General features: G+C 36.9%; 2 protein-coding genes across 2 annotated transcripts in view; both read left to right on the top strand.

Annotated features, from left to right (window-relative positions):
• LOC118745240 (kinesin-like protein costa) overlaps positions 1–58 on the top strand; it is a 1,336-nt gene extending 1,278 nt beyond the window's left edge. The window contains exon 3 of the mRNA XM_036478767.1: positions 9–58. Coding sequence (XP_036334660.1) covers positions 9–58 — 50 coding nt within the window. The remainder of the gene's footprint in view (positions 1–8) is intronic.
• Positions 59–8,712: 8,654 nt separating this feature from the next.
• LOC118744540 (putative pre-mRNA-splicing factor ATP-dependent RNA helicase PRP1) lies at positions 8,713–13,899 on the top strand (the record flags this gene model as incomplete). The annotated part of the gene is given in 7 exon segments (XM_036477652.1): positions 8,713–8,986; positions 9,100–9,890; positions 9,951–10,424; positions 10,494–10,757; positions 12,824–12,946; positions 13,017–13,370; positions 13,435–13,899. Coding segments are annotated over 7 exon segments (2,187 nt in total). The 5' UTR covers positions 8,713–8,933.
• Positions 13,900–14,147: the final 248 nt, after the last annotated feature.

Genomic DNA, 14,147 nt, shown 5'->3' with positions numbered 1-14,147 from the left:
GTTTGCAGACCAACATCTTTGGGCAAGCTGGTTGGTTGATCCAAAGAATTTAACATAAATACACGATCGGAGCCACATAAATCGGAAAAACTAGCTGTGGATAAGCGATGTTGAATGAGACCTTCTTTTGAAACCCATTGTTGTTCGAGTGTAAGCGTAAAAAGGGTATGACTTCTGGGGGTAACCTCTTCATATTGGGTCGCCGTTTGCTGTTTAGCCGTTAAACCCTGCTGTAACCAATGGAAAACATCGGTGATACTTTCACAATGCACATTGCCCACGCCCAAAAGATCTTGTATAACATCATCGATTATCTCAACCCAACCGATATTTACAGCATAGGTACGTTCTGTTTTAAATCATATTATTATGAATAAGTAAAAGCACATTTTTTTAACTTACCTGGATGGTTTGCCATGTGCGCAAATATTTCTCGCACACACCGTTGCACAACGCCCTGTTCAGACTCACCGTATACACAATTCAAACCGGGGCCATAAAGTGTGTATGTTTTACCCGTACCTCGTTGACCATATGTTACCACCGATGCATCGAATCCCTCCATGAACAAGCTGATCAGCGGAAATACCGTTTGGTGGTAAATTTGACTCTGCGTGCAATCCAAGGGAAGAGCATGAGTCACTGGGAAGGAATGCGGTCCTACCTGCATTAGTCCGGCAGCTATGCCGATGTCCAATTGTCCAGGCAGAGCTGTAGGTGCCGCATTTAGAAAAGCTGGCGCTGCCATAGGAATGGCTTGCACGCAGAAGTTCGAGGGTTCATTTGCACATGGCTCGTTTGGCAAAACCGTTTCCACTTTTTCGTCGCCTACTTGTGTGCTAAAATTACCATTATCGTCTTTTTGCGTTGTTAATTCCAAATCCACATCTGCCCCTAAATTCGATCTGGTATCTACATTGCCAGCTGATGGTAGTGGTGCTGATACTTTTGTTGCAGCCGGTGGTAAGCAGGGGTAGATTCTCACGGCTACTTGTATAGGAATTTCCATCATATTGGCGTCTGCTAAGTGTACACCAAATATGCCAACGGATTTTCAGGTTGTTAATGCATTGTTTTCACCAATTATTTTGCGTTTTTAAGTTAAATAACTTATTTTCTTTTTTTTTAATTAGCAATGTCGTCAGACATTAAAACGTTGGCCAGGTATCTTATTAACCTCAGGGGCCAGGTTGTCCAAACAACTTTAGCAAGTTCTAGTTCGTCTTTGTCGTAAGCGTATATCCACACAGGCAGGTCCAGCGAAGGGAAGATCCCACGAAGACCAAGAGTGGTGGCTTACAACTAGAAACAGAAAAACTAAGACGCAAAGAATTACACAGTGACAAAATTAGAAGTAAAAACGTATCTAAGTAACTTAAACTGACCTCACAAAGCAATTTAGGCACTTCAGAAATATGGGATTACACCCAAAAAAAAAATAGTAATCTACATTTTTTTTTTTTTTTAAACAGAATACATTGACTCCATTCTTAATTAATATTATTCTTATAATTTAATTTATTTATATATTTTTTATTTTTATTTTTTTTTTATTTTTTTTTTAATAATTTGTACTCGAATTGTACTTTAGTAAGCACTACAAGGGTGCGAATCACAGCCATACAAATGCAATACAATCATTTAATGAACAGTCTTTTGCAATAAAAATCACCACTACGAATTTCAATTACTCGAAATTTTATCTTTTTTTTGTTTTCTTTTTTTTTTTTTTTTCCAAACTCTACTCTTCTAATATACATAACTATATGTACACATATATTACTATACTTATTATTATTAATGTATATTTCAATCTCATTAACCCTAAAGGACTTTGTCCAGCTTTACCTTGTGTAGAAAGTGTATTAGCTCACTAAAAAGATACAAATTAGAATTATTAAAAAAAATCTTTTAAATTATTACAATTGTTAAAAAAGGTATACGTGCTTCTAGCGGCTGAAAATTTACTACACTGAAAAATAAGGTGATCACTAGTCTCTCTGATTCCACATACATCACATAAATCATTTACACCTCTTAGAAATTTGCTAAGAAACGTCCTACCATATGTGTGCCCCATCATCAACCTGTTAACTAATTTGATATCATGAACATCGAAATTACATTTTTTGTCAGTAAACCAAGGACGCCTTTTGATATCACTGATATTACCCGCAAAAAAACTACCTTTAGTACAACTAATTTCTCTAAACTCCATTTCCCACTCAGTCCAAATAGCACTTTGAATCTTACATACAGCCTCCCCCAAGGTGAGATCCATTTCGATGGGTAATCCCTCACTAACTGCAGCCCTTGCAAAATGATCCGCTTTTTCGTTAATTCCAATACCTACATGACTAGGCACCCACACCAACATGGCACTGACACAATTTGACTTAGCAATCATATTGTGAATGGACGCAACTATAAAATTTGTAGAAGCCTTCTTTCCTATCAAACGTACCGCCGCTAGGCTATCCGTGACTATGACCCACCTGTTTATGTTTTTTTTAAGTAAAAAGCTAACTGCTTGTCTAATCGCCACTAACTCTCCAAACGTGGATGAATATTTCCCATCCAGCTTAAACATTTCCGAAATTTTCTGCTGAGGGTCATAAAAAGCCAAACCTACAACATTATTCACAACTGATGCATCCGTAGCCAACAGATAACACCCTACCTCAGCCCATTTGCTAAATTTATATCTGAATATGCTATTAAGTTGTTCTTTACTAAACTCACACTTGGACCTTCCCAAAGAAGAACTCTCCACACGAAAATTAGTATGTCTACTAAAAGTAACATTTACATTAATTTTGTTAAATAGATGTCGAAACTTGGAATAAATAAAACTGTAGCTCGATTTAACAGAGCTCTCGCCCATCAAATCTTTCCTCAATTCTTCATTCACAAGCCATTGCTTGCCTAATTCCTTGGCCACAAGCCATTCCGCCCTTTTAAGAGGCGGCAGCTCACCAGCCAATACAAATCTCGCATGAATAGGAGAACTTGGTGGAAGCCCTAGACACCTCCTTAGCGTATCATTTGAAATACCCTGCAGTTTCTTATTAAACCCTCGAGGAGCATTAGCATAAGTCGTGTTGGCATATTCAGCTTTACTTCTAATAAAGGCTTTATAGAAGTTGATAGCCACTTTGGGTTCCAACCCCCCCTTAATAGTCGTAAGCTTCTTAATCAGATTTTTGCCTGAGCTTGCAGCGCTTCTTACCTTATCCACATGATTACTTATTGACGCATTAGCACAAATGGTCCTACCCAACCATTTAATACTCTTTACCTGCTGCACTTCCGTCCCATCCAGTCTAAGCGAAAACGTTTTATTACTAGTTGAATTCATTAATAGAAATTTAGTTTTACTGACATTAATATTCAGATTTAAGCTATTAAGCATGGTTCTAATTTCATTTAACTTAAAATTTAACCTATCAATTGCCTCACAATAACTGTTCCCGCTACATAATAGCGCAAAATCATCAGCAAACTGAAAGACTTTTATGTTATCATCACCCAAGCAGTGCAAACTTGCAGTATATAGGTTAAACAACAGTGGCGATAAGCAGCTACCTTGAGGAAGACCATTTGAAACCTCCACCCTATCTTTTCCCAAAACCAAAACCCTCCTGGAAAAGAAATTTACCACCCAGTTACGAATCTTATTTTCCACCCTAAACCCAGCCAAAATTTCCCCCAGCAGTGAGATATCAACACAATTATAAGCATCAGATATATCTAATACACACATAAACACTTTCTTTTTCCCTTGTTTAAGCCTACCAGCCCAATGCAAGCATTCATTTAGGCACATCGAGGCCGACTTCCCTTTGCGATACGCAAAGCTATTGCCTGGTAAGATATTGTTGCTTTCAACCCAATTATTCAATCTATCCTTAATTAACATGTTCAGACATTTCACCACAACAGAAAGTAATGAAATCGGCCTAAAATTCCTGAAATCACTTAAATCTTTATTGGCTTTTGGAATCGGAACAATCTTAATCGTTCTCCACTCCTCTTTTACAATGTTACTATTGAAACAAGATTCTAACTCTCTCACAAGACATAATTTCGTTTCATATGGCAGTTTATTGACCATATCAAACGTAATTCTGTCAGCTCCCCCAGCAGATTTCTTTTTACGTTTTAACACTACATCCAGATCCTCAACCAAGAAACTAACTACCTCATCTCTTTCATTAACCATACTGGGTCCACTTAAGACTCGCCAACCACTGTTGCCACCCTGCTGATCCACCTGATTCTTAAGATGGGTGAGATATCTGCCATTATCCTCACTAATCCACTTAGTACCATATCTACCTCCTTTAACTTGATTAACAAATCTCCAAGCATCACCAGAGTTTGGACATTCATTCAATTGCATTATTCTAGATTTGTAACTATTACTTTTGGCCTCTTTTACCTCTTTCTTCCACACCTCCTCTAATTGTCGGAGTTTTTCAAAATCCTGAACACGGTTCGTTAAAGCAGCTTTTTTCCTCGCCGCCAAAACCAGCCTAAAACGCTTTTTTAGCTCCTCATTCCACCAAGCCTTAGGGGATCTTTTGAGAGAATTTAAATCAATTGACGCATTCTTAATCTCATTTTGTACTGCATTTACAATACTATCCAGTCCCCCACTAACAACACAACCCGCAAGAGCAGAAGCAAGTTTTCTCTTTTGCAAAAACATATAAGGCCTTTTAGCTACATTTTCTACTTCAATAACAATAGGCCTATGATGGCTTCCCCCAACATATCCCAGATTACATTCCCATTTTAACCCTCCAGAAATATTTGTGAACGATAGATCCAGCACAGATAAACCCTGCTGAGTCACCCTATTTACCACAAAAGTCGGATTGCCATTATTTAAACATACCAGCCCAGCCTTCATAGTAGCATTTTTGAGCACTCTACCCTTAGGATCGTCTTTATTACACCCCCAGTCCCGCATTTTGGCATTAAAATCACCAAGCAGCAGAACCTCTTCTTTACCATCCAAAAACAATAACAATTTACTCAACTCATAATCCAAAAGAAACCTATTCGTTCCAGGCGGAAAATATGCTGAAACAATCAACAGATTTCTATCAAGATTTGTAGTTTTAACCACTATTATGTCATGTACTGTATTAAACCTTACACGCTGCAACTTTATATTCTTCCTACCCCCTATAGCAACTCCTCCATATCCATCAGGACGATTCTTAATAACTAAATTAAAGTCTATTAACTTGTGACCTTCTTTAATATCCCCCAAGGAAAACACTTCCTGGAGAACAACAATATCAATACTGTTGTGCTCAATAAAATATTCAATGTAGCTACGATTCGCTTTCAGGCTCTGACAATTAAGTTGTAAAATCTTTACTGCCATCATTGATTGAACTAACTTTAAGTCTGTCATTCACATTTTCTTTAACCAAAAGACTCAAAACCTTTAATATAGGTTCATCCGCTTGAATATTAAACTTTTCAACTAACAAATTTAACAGCTTTTCAATCTCCGATGTTCTCTCCCACTTAGTATTTTCAAAAACCGGTTTACTACCTCCTTTTATCTCAGTACTTTTGCTTTTACTATTTACTACCCTTTCCTGCCTCACATCCATTTTTGTCACCTGATTATACCTCTTCTTAGTCAGAGTCCTATTAACTATAACCTCATTATCTTGTATATTTCCACCATTCCCACCTAATACAGGAAAATTTGTACCATAATCTTCTAAAATAGAAAATCTGTTATTGGATAGTGTATCCCCATAAGAGTCATAGACCTCGCGCTTCGACATCTTCTTTATCGTCATAATCTCAATTACATTTTTCTCTTTTTCCCAACTTGGGCACTTATTCTTGTTGACAGACACATGATCATCCCCACCGCACAAAATACATTTAGTCTCACTTCCAGTACACTTTCCTACACACCTCTCGTCTTTACCACAAATGATACATCGGTTTTTGGCTCTACAAGATAATTTGGTGTGGCCTAACCTCCCGCAGTTGAAGCACTGTTTTGCCCTGGGGAAAAAGTGGCACACCTTAAAGTTCACGCAAAAAATCTTAATAGTTTCAGGGATCGCATTACCCTCAAACCCAATCTTGATAGAAAATGTAGGTAAAAATCTATCTTTATTGTCCGGATCCCGCCTCGTGATGCGAGAAATGGACTTAACTTTTATATTGGATTGCATGTTGTTAAAAATCTCATCCTCTTGAAAATCCAATGGCACTTGTCGTATTACTCCATACGTCTCCATAAAACTTCTCGGTATAAAAACCCGAATACCCATCTCTTTTAATTTGCTGTTACTAACACTCTTGTTTGCATTTTCGATCGAGTTGAAAAATACCTTGTACAAGGACCTTCCAACGGCTAGGATGTTGTCCATCCCTTCTAAATTAAATTTCCGAATTTTATCAAATAAAAAAAGTCCATTCTTCAACCTTTTGTTCTCAAAATTAACACTTTTGGAAGTGTCCATAAGTACAATAGCTTCCCCCCTATAGCCAACTTGATATAATTGACTGTACCCACTATCATTACCAGCACTATCACCAGTTTTTGAAGACTCTTTATTCTGATTTTTGGAAACAGCGCCTTTAACTCCACGCTCATTTGACATCACCTGTACCCCACCTGTGTTCCATGCCGTATGCTCAGTCCGATAAACGTCGTCAACAACTTGCTTAAGGCTAGTCACAGCATTTCCATCGGGAAACGCTGAGCAGTCACTACTCTTCACATTTGTCACACCCGCCTTATTCTTTTCAGTCCTATTATTGCAATTGCCGGAATTTAAGTAAACCCCATCATCTCCATTAATTTTGCCCTGGTCGCCAATTTCCATGTGCGCCCCCTCATCACTGGCACAAATCCCCTTACCTTCACCATCACTCTCGCAAAAAACAATTTTGGTCATAACTGTACCCGACACAGTATCACAATTTTCACTGGGATTAGTTTGAACTAACTTGTACGTACCACGCTTCACGAGCATGCCACTAAGTGGAATTTCAGGCTCATTTTGCACAAAATTAATATCCTCGCTAGAATCAGAGAAGTTTTCTAGTAAGGAATTCGCATTTTGCATGCCACTATCTTTCTTCTTTTTGGCATTAATTGGAGCAGGTCTCCCTTTTTTTCTAGTCTTTGCGTTTTTACCCATAATAGCAGGCGTTGGTCCATAAGACACGCCGGCCATGATGGCATCACTCGGCGACGCCGAGGCGTCCGCCATTTTGTGTATGAAACAACCGCTACTTATAATTTAGAAAATTTTCAGCCACAGAAAAAGCACTCACCCGATATAAAAACGACAATTTGAGCTCACACACCTCTACTCAGGTGTACAATAATGTGCCTATATTGTATTTAACAAATTTAATCAGCAACTATAACTTTAATAAATTCAAACTAATATTATGCGTCGAACACCAGATAAATTGATAACTGCCACCACTCTTCAGCAACACTTCCAAAATTCCGCTGCAACTTCTCACACGTCCATACGCTACGAAGACAAACGACGAAAAACTAACTTATTTTCTAGCACTTTTCACAAAGTCGCCTTTAGCACCGATTTTATGTTTTTCCAGTTTGCCTATACAGAGTTGCATAGAGTTGTCAAACTATCGATAGTGACACTATTCGATATTTTCGATAGTTTTAGTTCTCACTAACGATAGTACTATCGAAATTAAACCAAAATTTTTTTAAACGAAAAATCAAGTATTGCGTTTATGTATAAATTAGAACCTTCCAGGCTTGTTACTGGATTTATTAAAAAAAAACTTAGTTTTATGATTAAATTACACACATACATACTTACAGACTGCGACAAAACGACATAAACGCGACATTTCCACCAGTATTCTTTGTTTGTTTATCGGGCATTAATTTGTTTAAATGAATAGGTCATTTTCGGAAGTAGCAGCAGAGCTGCAGTTTTGATTTTTTTCTATTTCGTGAAAAATCTAAATTATCAAACTTTGCTACATATACACATTCACATATACGTACATTAGCCAAGAATGATAGAATACTCCACCTTTGTTCGCTGCACTGTGTACATTAGCATCCTTCTTGTTTGCTTTTGATTGGTCGAACGTGTTTCCTTTTTTTTTTGACATTCTACGTTTCTATAGCAACAACAAAATACATGGCAGGGTTGTGTTCACTGTACTGCTACTATTTGTTTAATGTGCCTTGCTTTGGTGTAGAAAAATGAACTGGATACGCTTTTTGTCTTTATCCTTACATGATTCAACTTTCACAGGCGATTAGTTGAACCAAAAGTTGAACGAAAGTAGGGAGCCGACCAACTTCATTGTAAGCGATTAGTTGAAAGGCTGTTTACACCAGGCGATTGTTGCTTTCAACTAAAAATCGCCTGAAAAATCGCCTCATGTAAATTCCCTATTACATTTCTGCAGTGCCAATTCGAAACTTTTTACTGGTGGAAATTTTTGACAGTTGCTCTGCCTCATAGTTGTCAAAAATTTAAAATTCGGAGTACTTTTCTATCAATTGGCACAGGCACTTTGCACAAAAGAGACTATAAATACACTTCATTTCAATCCTTCATAAAATCAGTCATTTATATATATCATTCAAATGAATTGCTTAAAAGTATTTCTACCTATTTTTTAACTGTTTTGTTTTTTTGGATTCAGCTTCTTTCTTTCTGTTTTTTTTCGAAAATAGTTGGCAGCGCTGTTTGCTACTGCCTATACTGTGATCACAGCCAACTTCGCATTTTTTCTTTGCAACAAAAAGGTGCGCTTTCGGAAATAAACGCGTGTTTTCTGGTTGCATTTTTGGAATAAATCTGTTTTAAACGTTTGAAAACGCGCATTTGTGTAAATATTTTCATTTTTGCAAAGTTAAGTCAACATCGCTAAGCCAGAAAATGTCGAAAAGACGTATAGAAGTGGGCGAAACGTATAACACGAAGTCGAAGAAGTAAGTGCCTCCATTTTTTTTATAGTAGACATTTATTTCGCTTTTCTAAACATTTATAATTACCGCAAAAAATGTACATTGTTTGTTAAAAGTGCCCATTTTCAAAATTTCAGAGATTTCGATACGACTACGTCCGCATTTAGCAATCCTACACCAGTGGCTCATGTTGCTGGTGTAGCTAGCGCTTCGCGGCAGCCCGGCACTATAAATCCTTACAACCTGAAACCATTTACACAGCGCTATTTCAACCTATATAAGAAGCGAATTACACTTCCTGTTTTCGAATATCAAGCAGATTTTATGCGTCTACTGAATGAACACCAAAGTATAGTTTTGGTGGGTGAAACTGGTTCTGGCAAGACCACACAAATTCCACAATGGTGCGTTGAATTTGCCATGTCAAAAGGAAAGAAGGGCACTGCTTGTACACAACCACGTCGTGTGGCCGCTATGTCTGTTGCGCAACGTGTTTCTGAGGAAATGGATGTCACCCTTGGTGAGGAGGTTGGTTATTCCATCCGTTTTGAAGATTGCTCATCACCGAAAACAGTACTGAAGTACATGACAGACGGTATGTTGTTGCGTGAGGCTATGTCCGATCCCATGCTAGAACAATATCAAGTAATATTGTTGGATGAGGCCCACGAACGTACTTTGGCAACAGATATTTTGATGGGTGTTTTGAAAGAAGTCATCAGACAACGAAACGATCTGAAATTGGTTGTCATGTCTGCTACTTTAGATGCAGGCAAATTTCAACAGTATTTCGATAATGCACCTTTAATGAACGTACCAGGTCGTACACATCCCGTTGAAATTTTCTATACGCCTGAACCAGAACGCGATTATTTAGAAGCAGCTATACGCACAGTCATACAGATACACATGTGTGAAGATATTGAAGGTATTATTAATGTAGTTATTTTGTTACATTATATTTAACAAGCGCTTCCAATATTTTTAGGTGATGTATTAATGTTTTTAACTGGTCAAGAGGAAATCGAGGAGGCATGCAAACGTATAAAGCGTGAAACAGACAACTTGGGCACGGATGTGGGCGAATTAAAATGTATTCCCCTTTACTCTACTTTACCGCCAAATTTGCAACAACGCATTTTTGAACCTGCACCGCCGCGTAATGCAAACGGTTCCATTGGACGTAAAGTAGTCGTTTCCACCAACATCGCTGAAACATCGCTGACCATTGATGGTGTAGTTTTCGTTATTGATCCTGGCTTTGCTAAACAAAAAGTTTACAATCCACGTATACGTGTCGAGAGTTTACTAATATCAGCCATTTCAAAGGCATCAGCCCAGCAACGCGCAGGTCGTGCTGGTCGTACACGTCCTGGCAAATGTTTTCGTCTGTATACAGAGAAGGCATACAAAAACGAGATGCAGGATAATACATATCCTGAAATTTTACGTTCAAATTTAGGTAATACGTTAAAGTTTAGTTATTAACAGATAATTTATATATAGTTTTATATATTTTTGATATTTATAGGTACCGTGGTATTGCAGTTGAAAAAACTTGGCATTGATGATTTGGTGCACTTCGACTTTATGGATCCACCTGCACCGGAGACACTTATGCGTGCTCTGGAATTACTTAATTATTTGGCTGCGCTGGATGACGATGGCAATTTAACCGATTTGGGTGCGGTTATGTCAGAATTTCCCTTGGATCCGCAATTGGCTAAAATGTTAATTGCTAGCTGTCAGCATAATTGCTCAAATGAAATACTATCAATTACGGCTATGCTGTCGGGTGAGAATGCGCACATTAATATTAAATGTGTGCTTTAAGCTTTTTTATTTGTTATCGATTTATCGACCAAACTGTTAAATTTATTAGGGAGAGTAGCCTTATGATTCTTAGATTCTTTCGCTGTTTAAATTTGAATTATTATTCGCGAAGAATGCATATCGTCGTCTAAAGTACAAAACCGCGTATCAACATAGGGCAAAACCGCGTATGAGAGGGTGCATAGATTATTTAGTAGAGAGTAAAAACACTCATATTTCAAAATGGTTCTCTCCTTTATAAAGCAATCGCATTTCTGGCTAGTATATTTCAGTACGATTGAGCCAACAGCTCCTGAGAGCAAACCCATTTTTTTTTGGCAAAAAATATCAATTAAGCGGTTTCGCCGAACGACGATATGCGGTTTTGTACTTTAAACGACGGTTTGTAAATATACAGTGGTTGAAGAAATAATATAAACATTATATTTTGACCAGTTTTGGCTATCATTTTTGTGCTAATTCGATGTTTCATATATTACCCGCACAAACTTTGTACAAAAATTATAAAAATTCAACAAATTTTACCAAAATCTTCCAAATTTTCTAACTTTTTTTTAAATTTTCCTACTTTTTAGAAAAATTTTAGGTATGCAGTTTATATTCTATTCAAATTAAGTAATCAAATTAATTAAGATTTTTGCTGACCGTGTTGTGCATTTTCTTCCATATAAAGCAGAGGTGGGCATCCTCTGCAGAGCATTTTTGTAGTGTGCGTCCAATTGATTTCACTGTGTGCGAGCGGACTAGCCGTGCAGTTGAATGAATCTTTCGCTGCCTTCTCAAGCAAAGCGTGGATTTATACGCGAATACGCCCTGCGGATGGGCTGATATATGTGGAAGAAAATGCATAGCAGCGTCAGCAAAAAAAAAAGTATTTAAAATCAACACGGTTTTCTAGCGTCTTGCATTTGTACTTTAGCCTACTAAATTTTAATGGGCTATAAAACTGGAAACCCAATTTTTTTTTTTTAATTATGAATAGAAAGTTTGAAATTTTTTGCGCGATTTTGGTAAAGTTTGTTGAATATTCATAATTTTTGTACAAAGTTTGAAATGGAGATTGTTATATAATGCGCCAGACTTTTATAAAAGATATGAGACATCTAATAAGCAAAGGAAAATACAGCTAAAACTTGTCGAAATAAAAAGTTTCTATTATTTCTTTCACCACTGTATTTCCATGGTTAAAACTTTACCTTGCCCTTGCTGCCTGGAAAATTCTTTACTGGGTATAAGTTTAGTTTTTGTTTAGCACAGTAAATTGAAATTAAAATTGTAAAGTATTTTACAGTTTTTAAACTCTTTACTTTTTCCAAAAAATTTTTCCCAGTATATAAGCAAGTTAATCAGTTTTTATTTTTTTTTTACCAACATCTCACTAACATTTTAGGACTGTCGCATGCTTATTTTTAGTAAAAATGCAAAAGAAAAATTTTTCCAACTCATTTGTCTTTTGCATTCACCACTGAAAACAGTTTCACAAGCGATAATGAAACTTTAAACCACTACCTCAACATGCTTTCATTTTTATTTTACCTAAAAATTATCGAAATTATGTGTACATACATATATGCTAAATGGTTTAAATATTTTGTGCTTATTGTCTGCACATCTACAGAAATCGCTCTTGAAACTCACGACAAAATTACTCAACGAAAATCCAATTTTATTTGCCAATTTAGGCGATGTCTTTAGTTGCCAATTGCGTACCTTGCTCAAAAATTGTTCGAAAGGTGTAAAATTTAAACACTTAACAACAGACGTTTGCAATCACTTAAATATTCAAAAAACTAAAAAAATATAGAAAATAATACAAAAAAGTTGAAGAATTTTGCCCAAAATTGATTAGCAAAATAGGACTCTCCTTCAATCATCAAATTTCCTGTGAAACATAACTCAACTGCGTTTGTGTGGGATTGTGCTGCGTTCAATGGATACCCTGACGCCGCCAACCCAAAACCAAACCTTTTTCTCTCTCTTCCTTTGTTACAATTTTGTATCTGATTATCTGCACGAACAACCACACAGTGCCACAATGCTTTGTGCGTCCGAATGAGGCTAAGAAGGCTGCAGATGAGGCAAAGATGCGTTTTGCACACATCGACGGTGATCACTTAACGTTATTGAACGTCTACCACGCTTTCAAACAGAGTAGGTTTTTGTGAATTGTTGTGGGTGGTTTTTTTCGTTTACTATTTATTTTTTTAATACTTTTCCCTAGGTGGCGAGGACCCCAACTGGTCTTATGAGAATTTCATAAATTTCCGTTCGTTGAAATCAGCTGACAATGTACGCCAACAGCTTGCACGTATAATGGATCGTTTCAATTTGAAACGCAGCAGCACTGAATTCACATCAAAAGATTATTATGTCAATATACGTAAGGCGTTGGTGCAGGGATTCTTCATGCAGGTGGCGCATTTAGAGCGCACCGGTCACTATTTGACCATAAAAGACAATCAAAATGTGCAGCTGCATCCGTCTACCTGCCTGGACCACAAACCCGATTGGGTAATCTACAATGAATTTGTATTGACTACGAAAAATTATATACGAACAGTTACAGATATTAAGCGTAAGTTGGAATAAGAAAACGAATTGACAAAAACACTTAATATTTGTTATATCTCTTTCAACAGCGGAATGGCTACTCACTTTAGCCCCACAGTACTACGAAATGACGAACTTTCCACAATGCGAAGCAAAAAGACAACTGGAAATGCTGCAGCAGCGTATCGAATCGAAGCAGTTTCAAAAAGGATTTTAGTTTAATCACTTATAAACTGGGCGCGATTTTATTCCAAAAGGTTTTGCTTTTTTCATTTATTCTTTACTAAGTTTATATCGCCGTTTCCAATTAAATGGACAAATATAATTAAAAACTTTAACAAACACAACTGCTGGCAGACAAAATCTGCGGCTATGAATGTATGTATATTAAAAAATAAAATTAAAACGCGTGCACATTTGTAAACGTATTAAGCGCATTTGAAATTGTAACGTAGTTCTTTTAGTGTGCCCTCAAATAAAAATGTATGCAAAGCATCAGCTTACAAATATTTAAACATACATACATTCATACATACATACATCTAGTAAATTAAACATAACGGGTGATTTTTTTGAGGTTAGGATTTTCATGCATTAGTATTTGACAGATCACGTGGGATTTCAGACATGGTGTCAAAGAGAAAGATGCTCAGTATGCTTTGAAATTTCATCATGAATAGACTTACTAACGAGCAACGCTTGCAAATCATTGAATTTTATTACCAAAATCAGTGTTCGGTTCGAAATGTGTGTTTTCGACAAATTTTGTTCAGCGATGAGGCTCATTTCTGGTTGAATGGCT

The sequence above is a fragment of the Rhagoletis pomonella genome, unplaced genomic scaffold (assembly GCF_013731165.1).
Source record: "Rhagoletis pomonella isolate Grant_MI unplaced genomic scaffold, Rhpom_1.0 Rhpom_scaffold_00008, whole genome shotgun sequence".
Lineage (NCBI taxonomy): Eukaryota > Metazoa > Arthropoda > Insecta > Diptera > Tephritidae > Rhagoletis > Rhagoletis pomonella.
This window is presented reverse-complemented; position numbering and strand designations above follow the sequence as displayed.